We start from the raw sequence: 16,010 nt of genomic DNA on the forward strand, positions 1-16,010 counted from the left end.
GCCCTTGACACATGGGGATTATTACAATTCAAGGTGAGATTTAGGTGGGGACACAGAGTCAAACTATATCGCTAGTAAAAGGAGCCAAGTCTAAGATACTTTCACATGTATCCTCTCATTTCATTTAATTTTATTTAATTCTAAAAATAGAATTTTATTTAATCCCTGTACTATAGGGATAGGCAGCTCCACTTTACTAATGAAGAAAAGGAAACACAGAAAAGTTAACTAGCTTGTACACTTGGTAGAACTTGAATTCAAATTCAAGTCATTTGACCATTAAACCAACTAGCCTGAAGTTAGATACAAAAAGCAAGAGTTAACTGCCTGCAAAGGTGGAGTATCCACCACCCATGAACTGTGAAGAAAGTTGTACTGGGAAGGAGAACTGTATGCCTGAAAATCTTTGTTTCATAAGTTGTGTCTTATATTGTTTCCTAAGGTGGGAGGGTAAATATGGTAAATAAAATCTTGTCTAAAAGCAGAAGTTGCAAGTAATGCAAAGCAGTGAAGATAAAGCCTCCTGTTTTGTCACAGATGGTATTTTTGTGTGTTTGTTTTTTGCTTGTAGTAAACCAAGATAAGAAAATAAATTTTTATGAATATAGAAAATATAGAAAAATAGGTCAAATTAGCAAATCTTTATTTGTAAGCAATATTTATTTGTTGATCTCAGGATGTTGAAATCTGTACAATATTTTGAATGAGCTAGAAGAGGAAGAGTTTCCACATCCTATCTTTGATTATTTTCAAGTCTCATTAATGAACACAAGTTTCTGAACAACTGGAGAACCATACTGCCCTCACAATACTTACCTGGAATCTTGGATTCCCCATCTGCCCAGCAATCTAACTACAATCCTTCTGCTCTCTCTCTAAATCCGAATTTTTCAAACCAGCTGCAGAAATAAGTCCTTTGAAAATTTCTTTCCCCGTAAGCACTCATCCTCAAAATTTGAATGAAACTCAATGAGGAAAAGCTTTTGGTTTACAAATGCATTTGCACATAACATTTCAAATATGCTTTGGAGATTTTCAAACAAACTATGGCGGGATCAGAGTCTAGCCAGATTGAAAATGGGGGCTGTGAGACTCTAAGATAAAAAAACCACCAGCTATCTCAGAAATGGTAGATGAGGATTACGGCTTCTTTTCCCTCTTGCATTTTCTAGAAGAAATGCTGCAGTGTGATGCCCCTATTATCAAAGAAATCAGTCCCACGCGTCATGTCACCACAACCACCCTATTAATTCTCCAGGGATATATTATGAAATCTATAGAAGAAAAGTGGTGAGTATACTCAATGAAGGAAAGGATTCTTCCTGGAGTTGCTCCTTGGCTTCTGAAAGCCATATTCATCAAGGGTTTCATAATCCATTTTCATAGTTCATTGCCAGAGCCTCTCTACAAAATAAAAAGTCAAATTTATCTTGAACTTTCCTACCTATCTACCTGACACACACACACACACACACACACACACACACACAAAAAAAAAAAAACACACATACACATTTCTGTTCATTTGCATTAACAAGAAACAATACAGTGTTGCTCAGGAAGGTTTGGCTGACATTAACAAAGGTCTGATAGAGTAAGAAGATAATTTTTCAATATTTTACCATTCCCCAATTACCACTGAGACTTCCTCTAGAGGCTGAGGTAGGTTTGCCTGGACCGTTATCTTTTATGTGCTAGATTTTTGTCCTGTTTGATATTCCTGATGTCTTTCTGGCAGGTTTAAAGATTATCAAGACCTGTTCCCACCTCGCCCTGAGGAGGTGGAAGTGCAAAGTGAAGTACAAGTTTCGTCTAGGAAGCCCTCAAAGATAGTGTCAACTTACCTACAGGAATCCCAGGTTAGTGAAGAAGAAAGTGAAACAAGACATTAGAGACAAGAAAACCATCGTCTTGGGGGTAGGTTTTTAAATCCCCATTTTGCAAAGGAGGAATCTGAGACTCAAATTATTATACTAGGGATTTAAGAAGTCCCTCTCTTCTCTACCTGTGATTGGAATCAACTGAGTAATAGGTACAGGGGTTGGACACATGGAGTTCTTCTAGTTGAAAGTTAGTGTGGAGGACATGGATTGGCAATGAAGCAAAGTGATTTTGCTGGTCCTCTGCACCCAAATTAAACTTACAAACCTAGTCACTGGTCTAATGGAACAACTTAGACCTCCACTTACCAGGGTGAGCCTCTTGCTGTATAACAAAAGGTGAGCTTGAAACAGGTGTCTTGCAGACAAACAAACCAGAGTGAGAATGCAAAGTACTGAGAACACCATTTCCTTCTTTCAAACTATCTAGCTCATTCTTTGTCCTATGGGAGGACAGAAAAAAAGGAAGAAAGAGGAGACAGGAATGTTACTCAGGAAAGTCTCTATATGGTTTGAGAACAACAACAAAAAATACATGCCCCGTTAGAGAATCACTTGCTCACTGTGTTTGAGTTGGTCAGTATCAGAAAAATTTTAGCCCAGCTTGATCTGACTCCAAAGATCATTCTAAGATATCTCAGAAAATAATGCCTAAGTCCATTGATCCAGTACTCAGGGATGAAAATGTGTTACTCTTCTTTTTCTCCTCTGTATTTCCTCCATATATGAATAAACTCCATGTCAGGGCACCATGAATGGTCATATGGACTACTAAAAAGAATACTGTACCCAGAACCAGTGCACTTGGTTTAATTTCAGACCTTCCAGTTCTTAGAAAATAAGATAAAAGGAAACCAACATGTACTTAATACCTACTCTTTGTCAAGCATTGCATTGGGGTTTACATATAACCATTAAGTCTCACTGCAACCCTGAAGGGCTATTGTTTCTAGCTTACACATGGAGACATGGAGACATAGGTTAAGCAACCTGACCCAAATTACACAATTCGGTTCTGAGAAGCTGAGCTCCAGACTCAAACTTTTTGATCCCAAATTCAGTGCGTTTTATACTTCACTGCTTTCTGTCTAAAGCCATGCTTATGTTGTTTCCCTCTCTGTAGACTGAGATAACTGAACTAGTTAATCAACAAGAGTCTTTCTGGCTCTAAGTGTCAATTTCTTGAAGGACAAATAAAATGTACAGTGGTTCCTAGGTACCTATTAAAAAACAGATGAAGAAACTTATGAAATTCATGTGCGTGCGCGTGCATGTGTGTGTGTGTGTGTTTGTGTGTGTGTGTATGTAGGTGTATGAGTGGGGCAAATAATTATATTTTATTTTTTAAATGCTTAGAAATGGTTTTGCTCATTTCCTTATTCCTTCAGTGTTTCCAAATTTGCCTGAGCCTTTGGTTCTTTATTTCTGTCCTCTTTTCTTCCAGTTTTTAGCTCTCATGCTCCCTCTCCCAATCACAGCATCTCACATCTTCACTGTTGAAAGGCTATGGTAGAAGGAGCATGGGCAAATGGCTCCAGTCTGTTGAAGCTGAAATCTTTCACCCACCAGCTACTTAATTACGGGCAGATAATACAAGCTCTCTAACCTGAGTTTCCTCACCTTTAAATTGGAGCTGAAAATTATTCCTTTATGGAGGTGTTGTGAGGATTAAATGGAATGAATGCCAAGTTTTGGCACACAGTAGACTCTCAGTGAACAGCAACTATACTAATGAACATGTTATACTCCTCTTTCTTTCCCCAGAAGAAAGGCTGGCTGAGAATGATCAGCTTTATCAGGAGCTTTTGCAAGTACCGCAGATTTATGTTGAATCCTAATAAGCGCCAGGAATTTGAAGACTATCTTCGCCAGGAAATGCAAAACAGCAAGGAAAGTAAGTCATTTCTGTATTTACCCCCACTCCCTGTTGATATTTTAGCCATGAGGGTCAGCCCACCTAAGAAGCTTATTGTTTTGTGTCATGCCTGTGTCAGCCTGGAATCTAGCAAAAAGACCCCAGGTCCTGTGTGCAAAACCAAGCCCAGGCCTGCCTAGAGAGGATGCAAGCCCGGAGGTCTCTGCTTAAGGAACCAGCAAGGGTAGGGAATAATTAACCTAAGGCACTGCAAAATCTTTCATTTTACAAAATAATTTCCTTATGTTTTTGAATTTGGTCTTTAAAAATTATTTTCAAAATTTTTCTGCTTATAAAGTAATACATGCTGTTAATAAAGAAAGAGGTAACAACAATTACAGAAATATGTAGTATAGAAGTGAAATTCCCTCAAGAGATAACATTGTTAATGCTTGTAAACTTACCTCCTAATTATTTTTCTGTATATGTATCTTAATATTTACTTTTCCCACAAAATTGATCCCACATATTTGATTTGTAATTTGCTTTTTTTTTTTTTTTTTTTTTTTTTTTTGCTCAATAATGTATCTTGGACATCATTTTGTATCAGTAGACATATATCTGACTTGTTTTTGACTGCCATAAAATGTCCATTATATGGATTAATTCAACAGCTTCACTCATTCATTCATTCATTTAACACACTTTTTGAAAATCTGCTATGTGGCAAGCAGTTTGCCAGGTGCTGGAGATACAGTAGTGAACAGTAGTGAGCCTGCAGCAGAGGATCTGCCCTGTAGCACCTACAGATTTCAAACAGAAAATACAAGCCACAGATACTGGAGCTGGAGTGCCTGGATTTGAATCTGCTACTTTCTAGTTGAAGGACCTTGGGAAAATTACTTTGTATCTCTGTTTTCTCATCTGTAGAATGGGAATGAGAATTGTTTCTATTTCACAGGGTTATTAGAACTATGCTTGGCAATAGTACATGCTATAAGAGGGTTAGCTAGTGTTACTGCTATTATTATATAATTGTGATGAGTGATCCCAATGATAATTGCAGGGAGATCCTATCAGTTAAGGCACAGGGCCAGAGAAAATGTCTCCCAGAAAATGACATAAAGTTGAGTTTTCAGAAATGACCAAGTTAAGTAGGTGGGATGGGAGGAGGGTGATTTCTAGGTGTGCACAGAATCATTAAACAAGAAAGAGGACGGTGCAATTCAGAAACTGCAATCAGGCCAATTGGACTAGAGATTAATGAGATGGGGCAAATGCTTGAGATGAGACTGGAAAGATTGGCAGTGACAAATCATGACTCTTTTGATGACATTTGAGTTGTTCCAACTTTCACTTAAACAATGCTGCAACCATAAAAACCTTAGAAGAAAACCTAGGCAATACCATTCAGGACATACGCATGGACAAGGACTTCATGTCTAAAACACCAAAAGCAATGGCAACAAAAGCCAAAATTGACAAATGGGATCTAATTAAACTAAAGAGCTTCTGCAAAGCAAAAGAAAATACCATCAGAGTGATCAGGCAACCTACAGAATGGAAGAAAATTTTTGCAATCTACTCATCTGACAAAGCGCTAATATCCAGAACCTACAAAGAACTCAAACAAATGTATAAGAAAAAAACAACCCCAACAAAAAGTTGGAAAAGGATATGAATAGACACTTCTCAAAAGAAGACATTTATGCAGCCAACAGACACGTGAAAAAATGCTCATCATCACTTGCCATCAGAGGAATGCAAATCAAAACCACAATGAGACACCATCTCATACCAGTTAGAATGGTGATCATTAAAAAGTCAGGAAACAACAGGTGCTGGAGAGGATGTGGAGAAATAGGAAGACTCTTACACTGTTGGTGGAACTGTAAACTAGTTCAACCATTGTGGAAGACAGTGTGGCGATTCCTCAAGGATCTAGAACTAGAAATACCATATGACCCAGCCATCCCATTACTGGGGATATACCCAAAGGATTATAAATCATGCTGCTATAAAGACACATTCACACATATGTTTATTGCTGCACTATTCACAATAGCAAAGACTTGGAACCAACCCAAATGTCCATCAGTGACAGATTGGATTAAGAAAATGTGGCACATATCCACCATGGAATACTATGCAGCCATAAAAAAGGATAAGTCTGTGTCCTTTGTAGGGACATGGATGCAGCTGGAAACCATCATTCTCAGCAAACTATCGCAAGAACAGAAAACCAAACACCGCATGTTCTCACTCATAGGTGGGAATTGAACAATGAGATCACTTGGACACAGGAAGGGGAATATCACACCCCTATTGTGGGGTGGGGGGAGTGGGGAGGGATAGCATTAGGAAATATGCCTAATGTAAATTGACGAGTTAATGGGTGCAGCACACCAACATGGCACATGTGTACATATGTAACAAACCTGCATGTTGTGCACATGTACCCTAGAACATAAAGTATAATAATAAATAAATAAATAAAATAATGATTAAAATTTAAAAAAAAACCAATGCTGCAAAACATGCATATTTTGCAATTGTGTGCTTCTATGAAACAAGTTCCTTAAAATGGGAATGATGGGTAAATGGTTAAAAACAGTTAAATTTTGACCCTCCAAAAACATTGCACTAATTTAAACTCTTGCCAACCATATAAACTAGTGTCTGGTTTCTCACATTCTCATCAACACAGTGTGTTGTACATTTTAAAAAACTGTCAACCTGGTAAATAAAAAATAATGTGCCAGATAGTCTATTCTTATTTATATTTCTTTAGTAGTTGAGCATCTTTATTTACTGGCCATTTGTATTCTTTCTTGAACTGTTTATGCCCGTTGTCTATTTTTCTATTGGTATCTTAATATTATTTATTTTAATTTTTAAAAAGTTTGTATATATCTTTTATGAACTGCTTCACAACCAAGTATTTTGGCTTCAATAATAGTTCTAGCAGACCAGGCATGGTGCCTTATGCCTATAATCTCAGTACTTTGGTAGGCCAAGGCGGGTGGATCACTTGATGTTGGGAGTTAGAGACCAGCCTAACCAAGATGGTGGAACTTCATCTCTACTAAAATACAAAAATTAGCTGGGCATGGTGGTATGCACCTGTAATCCCAGCTACTCGGGAGGCTGAAGCAGGAGAATCGCTTGAACCAGGAGGCAGGGTTTGCAGTGAGCCGAGATTGCACCACTGCACTCCAGTCTGGGTGACAGAGCAAGACTCTATCTCAAAAAGAAAAAAAAAAAATAGTTCTAGTTCTTTTGTTTCTTCTTTTAAATAAAACCAGCTCAAGCCCTCATGCCCCAGAATGGTAGGAAGTCCTGTTTCATTATTCTTTGACTACCCACTTCCTCAATATTATGTAAGAACCCAAGACCTGTACTTATCCAATTCAATAGGAGGTCTACCAGACTTCCAGTTCCCCTTAGATACAGTGAAGAGCTTGTGACACTCAGCCTGCCACTGGTCTAAGTTCTTTTATTTGAAATACAGCATACTTATAAGTGACTATATGAGCAGCTGAATACCCATCATCCAAGCCAAGAAATAGAAAATGACGTAACTCAGATGACACCTGGTGCCCTTTTACCCGTCACAGATGCAACTCCTATCTTGAACACAAGCATTTATTTTACTATTGCCTTTTAAAATGTACATGTGTTTTCATACTCCTTCTATAGTGGTCCTGCCTCAAACAAACTTTGATTCCCATTGGAACTTCCACTCCATTCATCTTACTGATTTTCTTAGGAGTATGTGTGTGTTTAGTATCTGAGAAAACAGAAGCAATCAGAAGAGAAGTTTTACAGCTTCCCTCCCCTGAATCACCTGGTCAGCTTCCTCTGTATTCACAGGCTCTGGTCGCTGAGTAGGCTGCCTCTCCTTGCTCCTAAAGCAGCATCCAGGCCCTCATCTACTCAAGGGCATTCATCCAGTCATTTTTACTTATTCTCCTGCATCATTTTTATTTTCTCTGCTGGATTACTCAGTTGGCACCAAATATGACATAGTACTTCTCAAGCAAAAATTAATAATAAATTCTCCCTGATTCTACATTCTCCTCAAATTATCTGGCACATTTGTCTGTATCCCTTTTAAACAAAAATCCTCAAGAGTTACGCATTCTTGCTGCTTTGTTTTCTTTTCTTTCCATTTATTTTTAAATTACTTTTTAGAATCACTTTTTAAGCTACAATTTTATACAGTAAAATTCACCAATTTTAATTGTGCAATTTGAGAATGTAAGTATCTCTGCAGTCATGATATAGAATACTTGCTTCATCACAAGAAATCCTTTATGTGTCTTTTTAATCAACACCCTTCCCCTTCCACTACTACTCTCTGGTCTGGCAACAACTGACCTACTTTCTAATACTACAGTTTAGTCTTTTAAGGAATTTAATATAAATGGAATCAAGCAGTAGTCTTAGTGCATGCATGCAATAGTCTTTTGTGACCAGCTTTTATATAGCATGATGCTTTTGAGATTCGTCTATGCTCTTGCATATATCAGTAGCTCATTCCTTTTTATTGCTGGGTAGTATTCCATTGTACCATAGCACACTTTGTTTATGCATTCACCAATTGTTACATATTGGGTTGATTCCACTTTGGGGCTGTTATGAATTACCCTGCTATGAATATTCAAGTACAAGTATTTGTGTGGATATATGTTATTTCCTTTGGGTAAATATCTGAAAGTAGAAGTGCTGGGTTATGTGGTAAGTGTATGTTAACTTTATAAGGAATTGTCAAGCTGTTTTCCAAAGTGGTTGTACCATTTTTGCATTTTCACCACCGATGTAGGAAAGTTTCAATCGTTCCCCATCCTCACCAACCTTTGGTATTATCCATCTTTTTAATTTTAGCCATTCTAGAGGGTATGTAATGGTATTTTGTTTTCGTTTAATTTTTATTTTGTCTAATGACTAATGATGTTGAGTATGTGTTCATGTGCTTGCTTGCCATGTTAGTCCATTTTCACACTGCTGATAAAGACATACCCGAGGCAGGGAAGAAAAGGAGGTTTTAATGGACTCACAGTTCCATGTGGGTGGGGAGGCCTCACAATCATGGCAGAAGGCAAGGAGGAGCAAGTCACATCTTAAGTGGATGGCAGCAGGCAGACAGGAGCTTGTGTAGGGAAACTCCCCTATTTTAAAACCATCAAATCTCATGAGATTCACTATCATGAGAACAACACAGAAAAGACCTGCCCCTGCGATTCAATTATCTCCCACCAGGTTCCTCCCACAACACATGGGAATTCAAGATGAGATTTGGGTGAAGACACGGCCAAACCATACAATTTGCCATACATATTGTGCTATTTTTAGTGAAGTGTCTTTCCGTATCTCTTGCCCATTTTTTAAGAACTTTGTTGTCTTATTATTGGATTATAAGAATTCTTTACATAATCTGGGAATATTTTTGATGGATATATTTTGAAAATATTTTCTCTCGGTTGATGGCTTGCTTTTTCATTTTTTAAGTAGTGTCTTTTGAAGATCCAAAATCTGAAATCCTCCAAAATCCAAAACTTTTTGAGTACTGATATGACACCACAAATGGAAAATTTCACACCTAACCTCATGTAACAGGTTGCAGTCAAAATGCAGGGAGAGGTGCAATACACAATTTATTCAGTGTCCCCAAGAAAAAAAATAAAATTACCTTAAGGCTATATGTATAAGGAATGTACAAACATAAATAAATTTCGTGTTTAGATTTGGGTTCCAGGCCGGGCGCGTTGGCTCACGCCTGTAATCCCAGCACTTTGGGAGGCCGAGATGGGCAGATCACGAGGTCAGGAGATCGAGACCATCCTGGCTAACACGGTGAAACCCCGTCTCTACTAAAAAATACAAAAAATTAGCCAGGCGAGGTGGCGGGCGCCTGTAGTCCCAGCTACTCGGGAGGCTGAGGCAGGAGAATGGCGTGAACCCAGGAGGCGGAGCTTGCAGTGAGCCGAGATCGCGCCACTGCACTCCATCCAGCCTGGGAGACAGAGTGAGACTCCGTCTCAAAAAAAAAAAAAAAAAAAAAAATTTGGGTTCCATACCCAAAATGTCTCATTGTGTATATGCGGATATTTCAAAACTCCAAAATCTGAAACACTTCTGGTCCCAAGTATTTCAGATAAAGGATAAGAACCTTAAAATAGGTTTCCAGACATTGTAAATTTTATCTTTTTAGGTGTTAGATATTTTTGTCTTCCTATAAAATATGCCTGAACTTTGTTCAGGGATGCAGTTAAGTTACTCGAAAATAGTTTTATTCTTTTGGATCTTCCTTTAATCATTGGTTAAGTGAATCCAGCGCCATGTTATTTGTATGGCTATTCTCCACTACTGAGGTAAAACCTTCCTGAGTATTCTACTAGATTCCTCATAAATTATGAGTTTTTCTAGTCTCTCGGTGGAAACAGGCACTATTTCTGCTTCTGTGTGAGCACCAAGGACCGTTCTTTAATGCTTGCAGATCCCCCTACGCTCAAGCTTTGGGTAATTTCCTCATATCTTGAGCTGGTCAGCACTCTGCTGAGTACTTGAGGGAACCTCCACAGATTTCCAGGTTCTCCCTCTCCTCTTTGAACTCTATCTTGTAAACTCTAGCCATATTGGTCTCACTGGACTCTCAGGTCCCTCTCCTCAATTCAGAGTTCACCGAACTTGATCTGGGTTTTCCCTCCCTGACTGTGGAATCGATCCTATCTCAAGGTGGTAACGTGGGGCAGAAGTAGGATTCACTCATTTTTCCCAAATCTTAGTGATCACTGTCCTTAATTCTCTGATAGTCAGTGTCTTAAAAACTGTTTCAATATATTTCATCTGATTTTTAAAAATCGTTTCTGGAGGGAAGATAAATCCAGTCCTTGGCACTCTATCTTGGACAAAAGTGGACGTTCTGATAAAAAAGTTTCAGTAGGCTGGGAGTGGTGGCTCAAGCCTGTAATCCTAGTACTTTGGAGGGCAAGGTGGGTGTATCACCAGAGGTCAGGAGTTCGAGACCAGCCTGACCAATATGGTGACACCCCGTCTCTACTAACAATACAAAAATTAACCAGGCATGGTGGCACATGCCTGTAATCCCAGCTACTCAGGAGGCTGAGACAGGAGAATTGCTTGAACCCTGGAAGCGGAGCTTGCAGTGAGCTGAGATCGCACCACTGCACTCCAGCCTGGACAACAGAGCGAGACTCCCTCAAAAAAAAAAAAAATTCAGCAGATTAATAATAGTAGCCAAGTTAGAATGATCATCCTGACTGTAATGTAGGGAATATACTACACAAAAGCAAAATTAAGTGTAGGAAGCACAGTCGGGGCTGGAACTAGGGTAAGGCAAGGGAGGCATCTAACACACAAAAATTAAGGAGGCACTGACCGTCAGGCTCATGCAGATGCCAACCCCACACTTGTAACACGTTGATCGTGAATGCTTCCTTAAACTGTGTCCTAGGCACCTACCTCACCTTAGCAGGTCAGGGCCCTAGTCCTGACCCCGAGAACACTAAAGCGGCTTTTGGAACAAGTGAAAAATGATGATGCTTTAAACAAATGTCACTGCAAGAAAGACCAATAGTGGATACACTTGAAATATATGTAGAAAGTAGAATCAACAATATTTGGTGACTAATTGGATGTGGAAAGAGGAAGAAGTCAAATACGATTCCCAGGTAATAGTGAGTTGGAGCTGCTCATACTGGCTGGTAAGAGCCAGCTGTTAAATATCCTGAAATTTTGTGAGCTACTGAACAAACGTCAGTAGCTAAAAATCTATTACAGTGAGAATATTTACTACCTAAATTAGCGAATAATACAAATTAGGTCTCCCCCTCTACTACCAGAGCCAGTTTACAAGCATCCGATGGCTTCCAGGTTTATTGGGTGAATTTATCACCCTCTTTTCCTAGAATCCCTAACCATCATATCAATTTCCACTGTTATCTAGACTTTTTTTTTCCCTTCAAACTCAAGTCTAAGAGAGAAAGATTGAAAGATAGTAGGTGAGGGATCTTATGTCTTATTCAGTATAGTAACCCTAGGGTCTAGCACAATGTCTGAGACATAACAAGTGCTAGATATTTATGGATTCTTGTAGTTACCCTCCCATTCTATATACAATACTGCACCAAAAGGAATCCCACCTGCGCCATAGGGAGCACCACACCGACTTCAATAAATCCTGAACAGCACTCCAGAATAAAGGATTTGCAGGCAGAATGGTAAATTCTAGAGCCAGATTAGATATTTGTCTGAAACCCAGCCAGATAATTAACCAGGGTCTATCTGTCAGATCCAGCCCAAACCTGTTCTTTTCTCAGACCTGAATCCCTATGAAGAGATGTCTTTGGATATAATTTAGTCAAGAAACTTTCTAAAGGAAGCATTTTATTTTTCTGACACACAATCCAAATCTTCTAGTGAGTTGGAGCTGCTCATACTGGCTGGTAAGAGCCAGCTGTTAAATATCCTGAAATTTTGTGAGCTACTGAACAAACGTCAGTAGCTAAAAATCTATTACAGTGAGAATATTTACTACCTAAACTACCTAAATAGTACTCCTGTACTTGTTACTCTCTTTTGTACTCTAGCTTTCTACCCTCGGTTTCCTTAATAAACTTCTTTACTCCTGATATTTTGACTTTTTCTTTGTGCTGCTTTCCTCATTTGCTCCTAAATTACTTCCTGATAAAACTTGAGTAAGCACCATCAGTGCTACACACTCCATTTGGAAGGTCACATCTGCATGTTTCATTTTCACAGTCTCTGCAGAAACCTTAGGGATTAGCATAACTGTGGTGTGATTCCATTTCTATGAGATAAGCACCTTCAGTTGACATATGTTTTATGTGTGTTGTCGTACTATCTGAGTAGTTGGATTTTTCAAGTCCAAGTAAAAGGTTGAGCCCAATGGCAGAAAGTGACTATTTCAGTAGGCCAAAAGGGTAGATTCACAGTCTCCTTTCTTCTTTTTGTTATGCCCAGGTTGAGGGTAAGAGTGACTTGATCAAACAAGATTGTAATTCCTTCTTCTTTCTCTCTCAGATTTCACCACATCACACAACACATCGGGACGTTCAGCTCCACCCTCCACAAATGTCCGGAGTGCAGACCAAGAGAATGGAGACACAACCCTTGTAAAGCGTCGTGTATTTGGCCACAGGATTATCACTGTCAACTTTGTGATCAATGATCTATATTTCTTTTCTGAAATGGAAAAGTAAGTTTCCCACCTCTCTTTCGTCTGCCCTGAAAATGACTTTTCATCCTTAGGACTACCCAGCAGAAACTGGCTTGATCTGTTAGAGACACAGTGATTTCAGCCCTGCCCAGTAAGAATCTCTCCTTCTGAAAATCTTACTGTATGCCGTCACTCAGTTGATTTCCATCTTTCTATTCTTTGGGTCCTAAAAGCTCTTCAGTATTCCAGAAATTCCACTGTCAAAATGCAGTTGCTTAGTCCCAGAAAAGGGAAGCATGTTTTTCTCCATTATTTATAAATGTGGAAAAGTCCTATTATGTAACACCATGGGACCAATATTCTTTAGTTAAAGCCAGGAATTATGATAATACAAATTGTGTGTGTGTCTGTGTGACATTAAACAGATATTTTTAAGTTAAGACATACTAGTGTACATTAATTCACCTGTCAAATTTTTTATGTAAAACCAAAGTCAATCCACAATGGAAGGTCTGTAAATTTTTCTTGTATAGACTATACCCCGAAAGCTGTCTACTAATTTTTTTTAATTGATACATAATAGATTTACATATTTTGGAGGTGTATGTGATATTTTGATACATTCATATAATGTGTAAAGATCAAATCAGGGTACTTGAGATATCCATCATCTTCTTTATTTTTTTTTATGCTAGACAGATTCAAATTATTCTCTTCTAGATATTTTGAAATGTACGAGAGATGATTACTAACTATAGTCACCCTACTGATCCATGGAACACTAGGTCTTACTTCCTCTATCTAACTGTGTATTTGTACCCCTTGATCAAACTGACTTCCTTCATCCCCCCACCCCCTACCCTTCCCAGCTTCTGGTAATGACCTGAGATCCACTTTTTTAGCTACCACATATGAGTGAAAACATGTGATATTTGTCCTTCTGTGTTTGACTTATTTCACTTAACATAATCACCTACAAATGATTATGTTGCTGCAAATGACAGGATTTTGTTCTTTTCTGTGGCTTAATACTATTTTATTGTGTATCTGTATACACCACATTTTCTTTAACCATTCATCCACTGATGGGCACTTAGGTTGACTCCATATTCTGGCTATTGCGAATAGTGCTACAATAAACACGGGAGTGCAAATATCTCTTCAACATACTCATTTCCTTTACTTTGGATATATACCCAGTATTAGGATTGCTGGATCACATGGTAGTTCTATGTTTAGCTTTTTGAGGAAGCTCTATACTGTTTTCCACAGTGGCTATACTAATTTACATTGCCACCAACCAGATACAAGGTTTCCCCTTTTTACATACGCTCACCAGCATCTGTTATTCCCCATCTTGTTGGTAATAGCCACTTTAACTAGGGTAAGATGATATCTCATTGTGGTTTTGACTTGCATTTCTCTCATGATTTGTGATCTTAGCAGTTTTTCATATACCTTTTGGGTATATGAAAGACAAAAGAAGACAAGAATGTCTTCTTTTGAGAAATGTCTATTCAGATCTTTTGCACATTTAAAAAATCAGATTATTTGGGTTTTTTGTTATTGAGATGTTTGAGCTCCTTGTATATTCTGGTTATTAATCTCTTGTCAGATGGATAGTTTGCAAATATTTTCTCCCATTCTGTGGGTTATCTCTTTACTTCGTTGATTGCTTCCTTTGCTGTACAGAAGCTTTTTAGCTTGATGTGATCCATTTGTGTATTTTTGCTTTGGCTCCCTATGCTTCTTACACAAAAACCTTTGCCCAAACCAATGTCCTGCCGTGTTTCCCCAATGTTTTCTTCCAGTAGTTTCACAGTTTTAGATTTAAGCCTTTAATACATTTTTATTTGATTTTTGTATGTGGTGAGAGATAGGTGTCTGGTTTCATTTTGCTGCATATGGACATTCAGTTTTCCTATCACCATTTATTGAAGAGACGGTCCTTTCTCCCATTGTACATTCTTGGCACCTGTGTCAAAAGTGCGTTGGCTGCAAAGGCATGGATTTATATCTGAATTGTCTATTCTGTTTCACGGGTCTATGTGTCTGTTTTTAATGCCAGCACCATGCTGATTTAGTAACTATAGCTTTGTAGTATATTTTGAAGTCAGCTAGAGTGATGCCTCCAGCTTTGTTCTTTTTGTTCAGGATTGCTGTGACTATTCAGGGTCTTTTGTGGTTCCATGTAAATTTTAGGATTGTTTTTTCTATTTCTGTGAAGAATGCCATTAATATTTTGATAGGGATTGCACTGAATGTATAAATTTCTTTGGGTAGTGTAGACATTTTAATAATATTATGTTTTCCAACCCATGAGCATGGAATATACTTCAATTGTGTGTGTGTGTGTGTGTGTATGTGTGTGTGCCTTCTTCAATTTTTCCATCAGTATTTTCTTGTATGTATTTTTCAGTTCTTTGTTTAAGTTAATTCCTAGGTATTTTACGCTTTTTGTAGCTGTTGTCAATGAGATGGCTTTCTTGATTTCTTTTTCAGATTGTTCATTGTTGTTGTATATAAATGCTTCTGATTTTCATATGTTGATTTTGTATTCTGCAACTTTACTGGATGTATGAGTTGTAACAGGCTGTTGGTGAAGTCTTTAGGTTTTTCTAAAGATAAGATTATGTCAACTGTGAACAAGGCTAATTTGACTTCTTCCTTTCCAGTTTGGATGCCCTTTATTTCTTTCTGTTGCCTAATTGTTCTGACTAGAACTTCCACCACTATATTGAATAAGAGTAGTGAGAGTGGGCATCCTTGACTTGTTCCAGATCTTAGAGTAAAAACTTTCAATTTTTCCCCATTCAGTATGATGTTAGCTGTGAGTTTATCAAATATTTGCATTTATTATTTTGAGGTATATTTCTTATATACCCAATTCATTGAGGGTTTTTATCATAAAGAGATGTTGAATTTTATTGAATGCTTCATCATCTATTGGAATGATCATATGGCTCTTATTCTTGATTCTGTTAATGTGATAGATCACGTTTATTGATTTGCATATGTTGAATCATCCTTGTATCCCTGGGATTAATCCCATTAGATGATGGTGAATGATCTT

At 38.1% G+C, this 16,010-nt stretch overlaps 1 protein-coding gene across 3 annotated transcripts in view; it reads left to right on the forward strand.

Moving 5' to 3' along the window:
* The window catches only part of RGSL1 (regulator of G protein signaling like 1), a 102,544-nt gene that overhangs the window by 69,589 nt on the left and 16,945 nt on the right, over positions 1-16,010 (forward strand). For all 3 annotated transcript variants that reach the window (XR_012429840.1, XM_005540166.4, XM_065535660.1), the window contains 4 exons: positions 1,173-1,290; positions 1,739-1,859; positions 3,645-3,774; positions 12,802-12,976. Coding sequence is in view for 2 of the 3 variants with exons in the window: in XM_005540166.4 (XP_005540223.3) it covers positions 1,173-1,290; positions 1,739-1,859; positions 3,645-3,774; positions 12,802-12,976 (544 nt within the window). In the remaining variant the exon portion in view is untranslated. The remainder of the gene's footprint in view (positions 1-1,172; positions 1,291-1,738; positions 1,860-3,644; positions 3,775-12,801; positions 12,977-16,010) is intronic.

The sequence above is a fragment of the Macaca fascicularis genome, chromosome 1, assembly GCF_037993035.2.
Source record: "Macaca fascicularis isolate 582-1 chromosome 1, T2T-MFA8v1.1".
Classification (NCBI taxonomy): domain Eukaryota; kingdom Metazoa; phylum Chordata; class Mammalia; order Primates; family Cercopithecidae; genus Macaca; species Macaca fascicularis.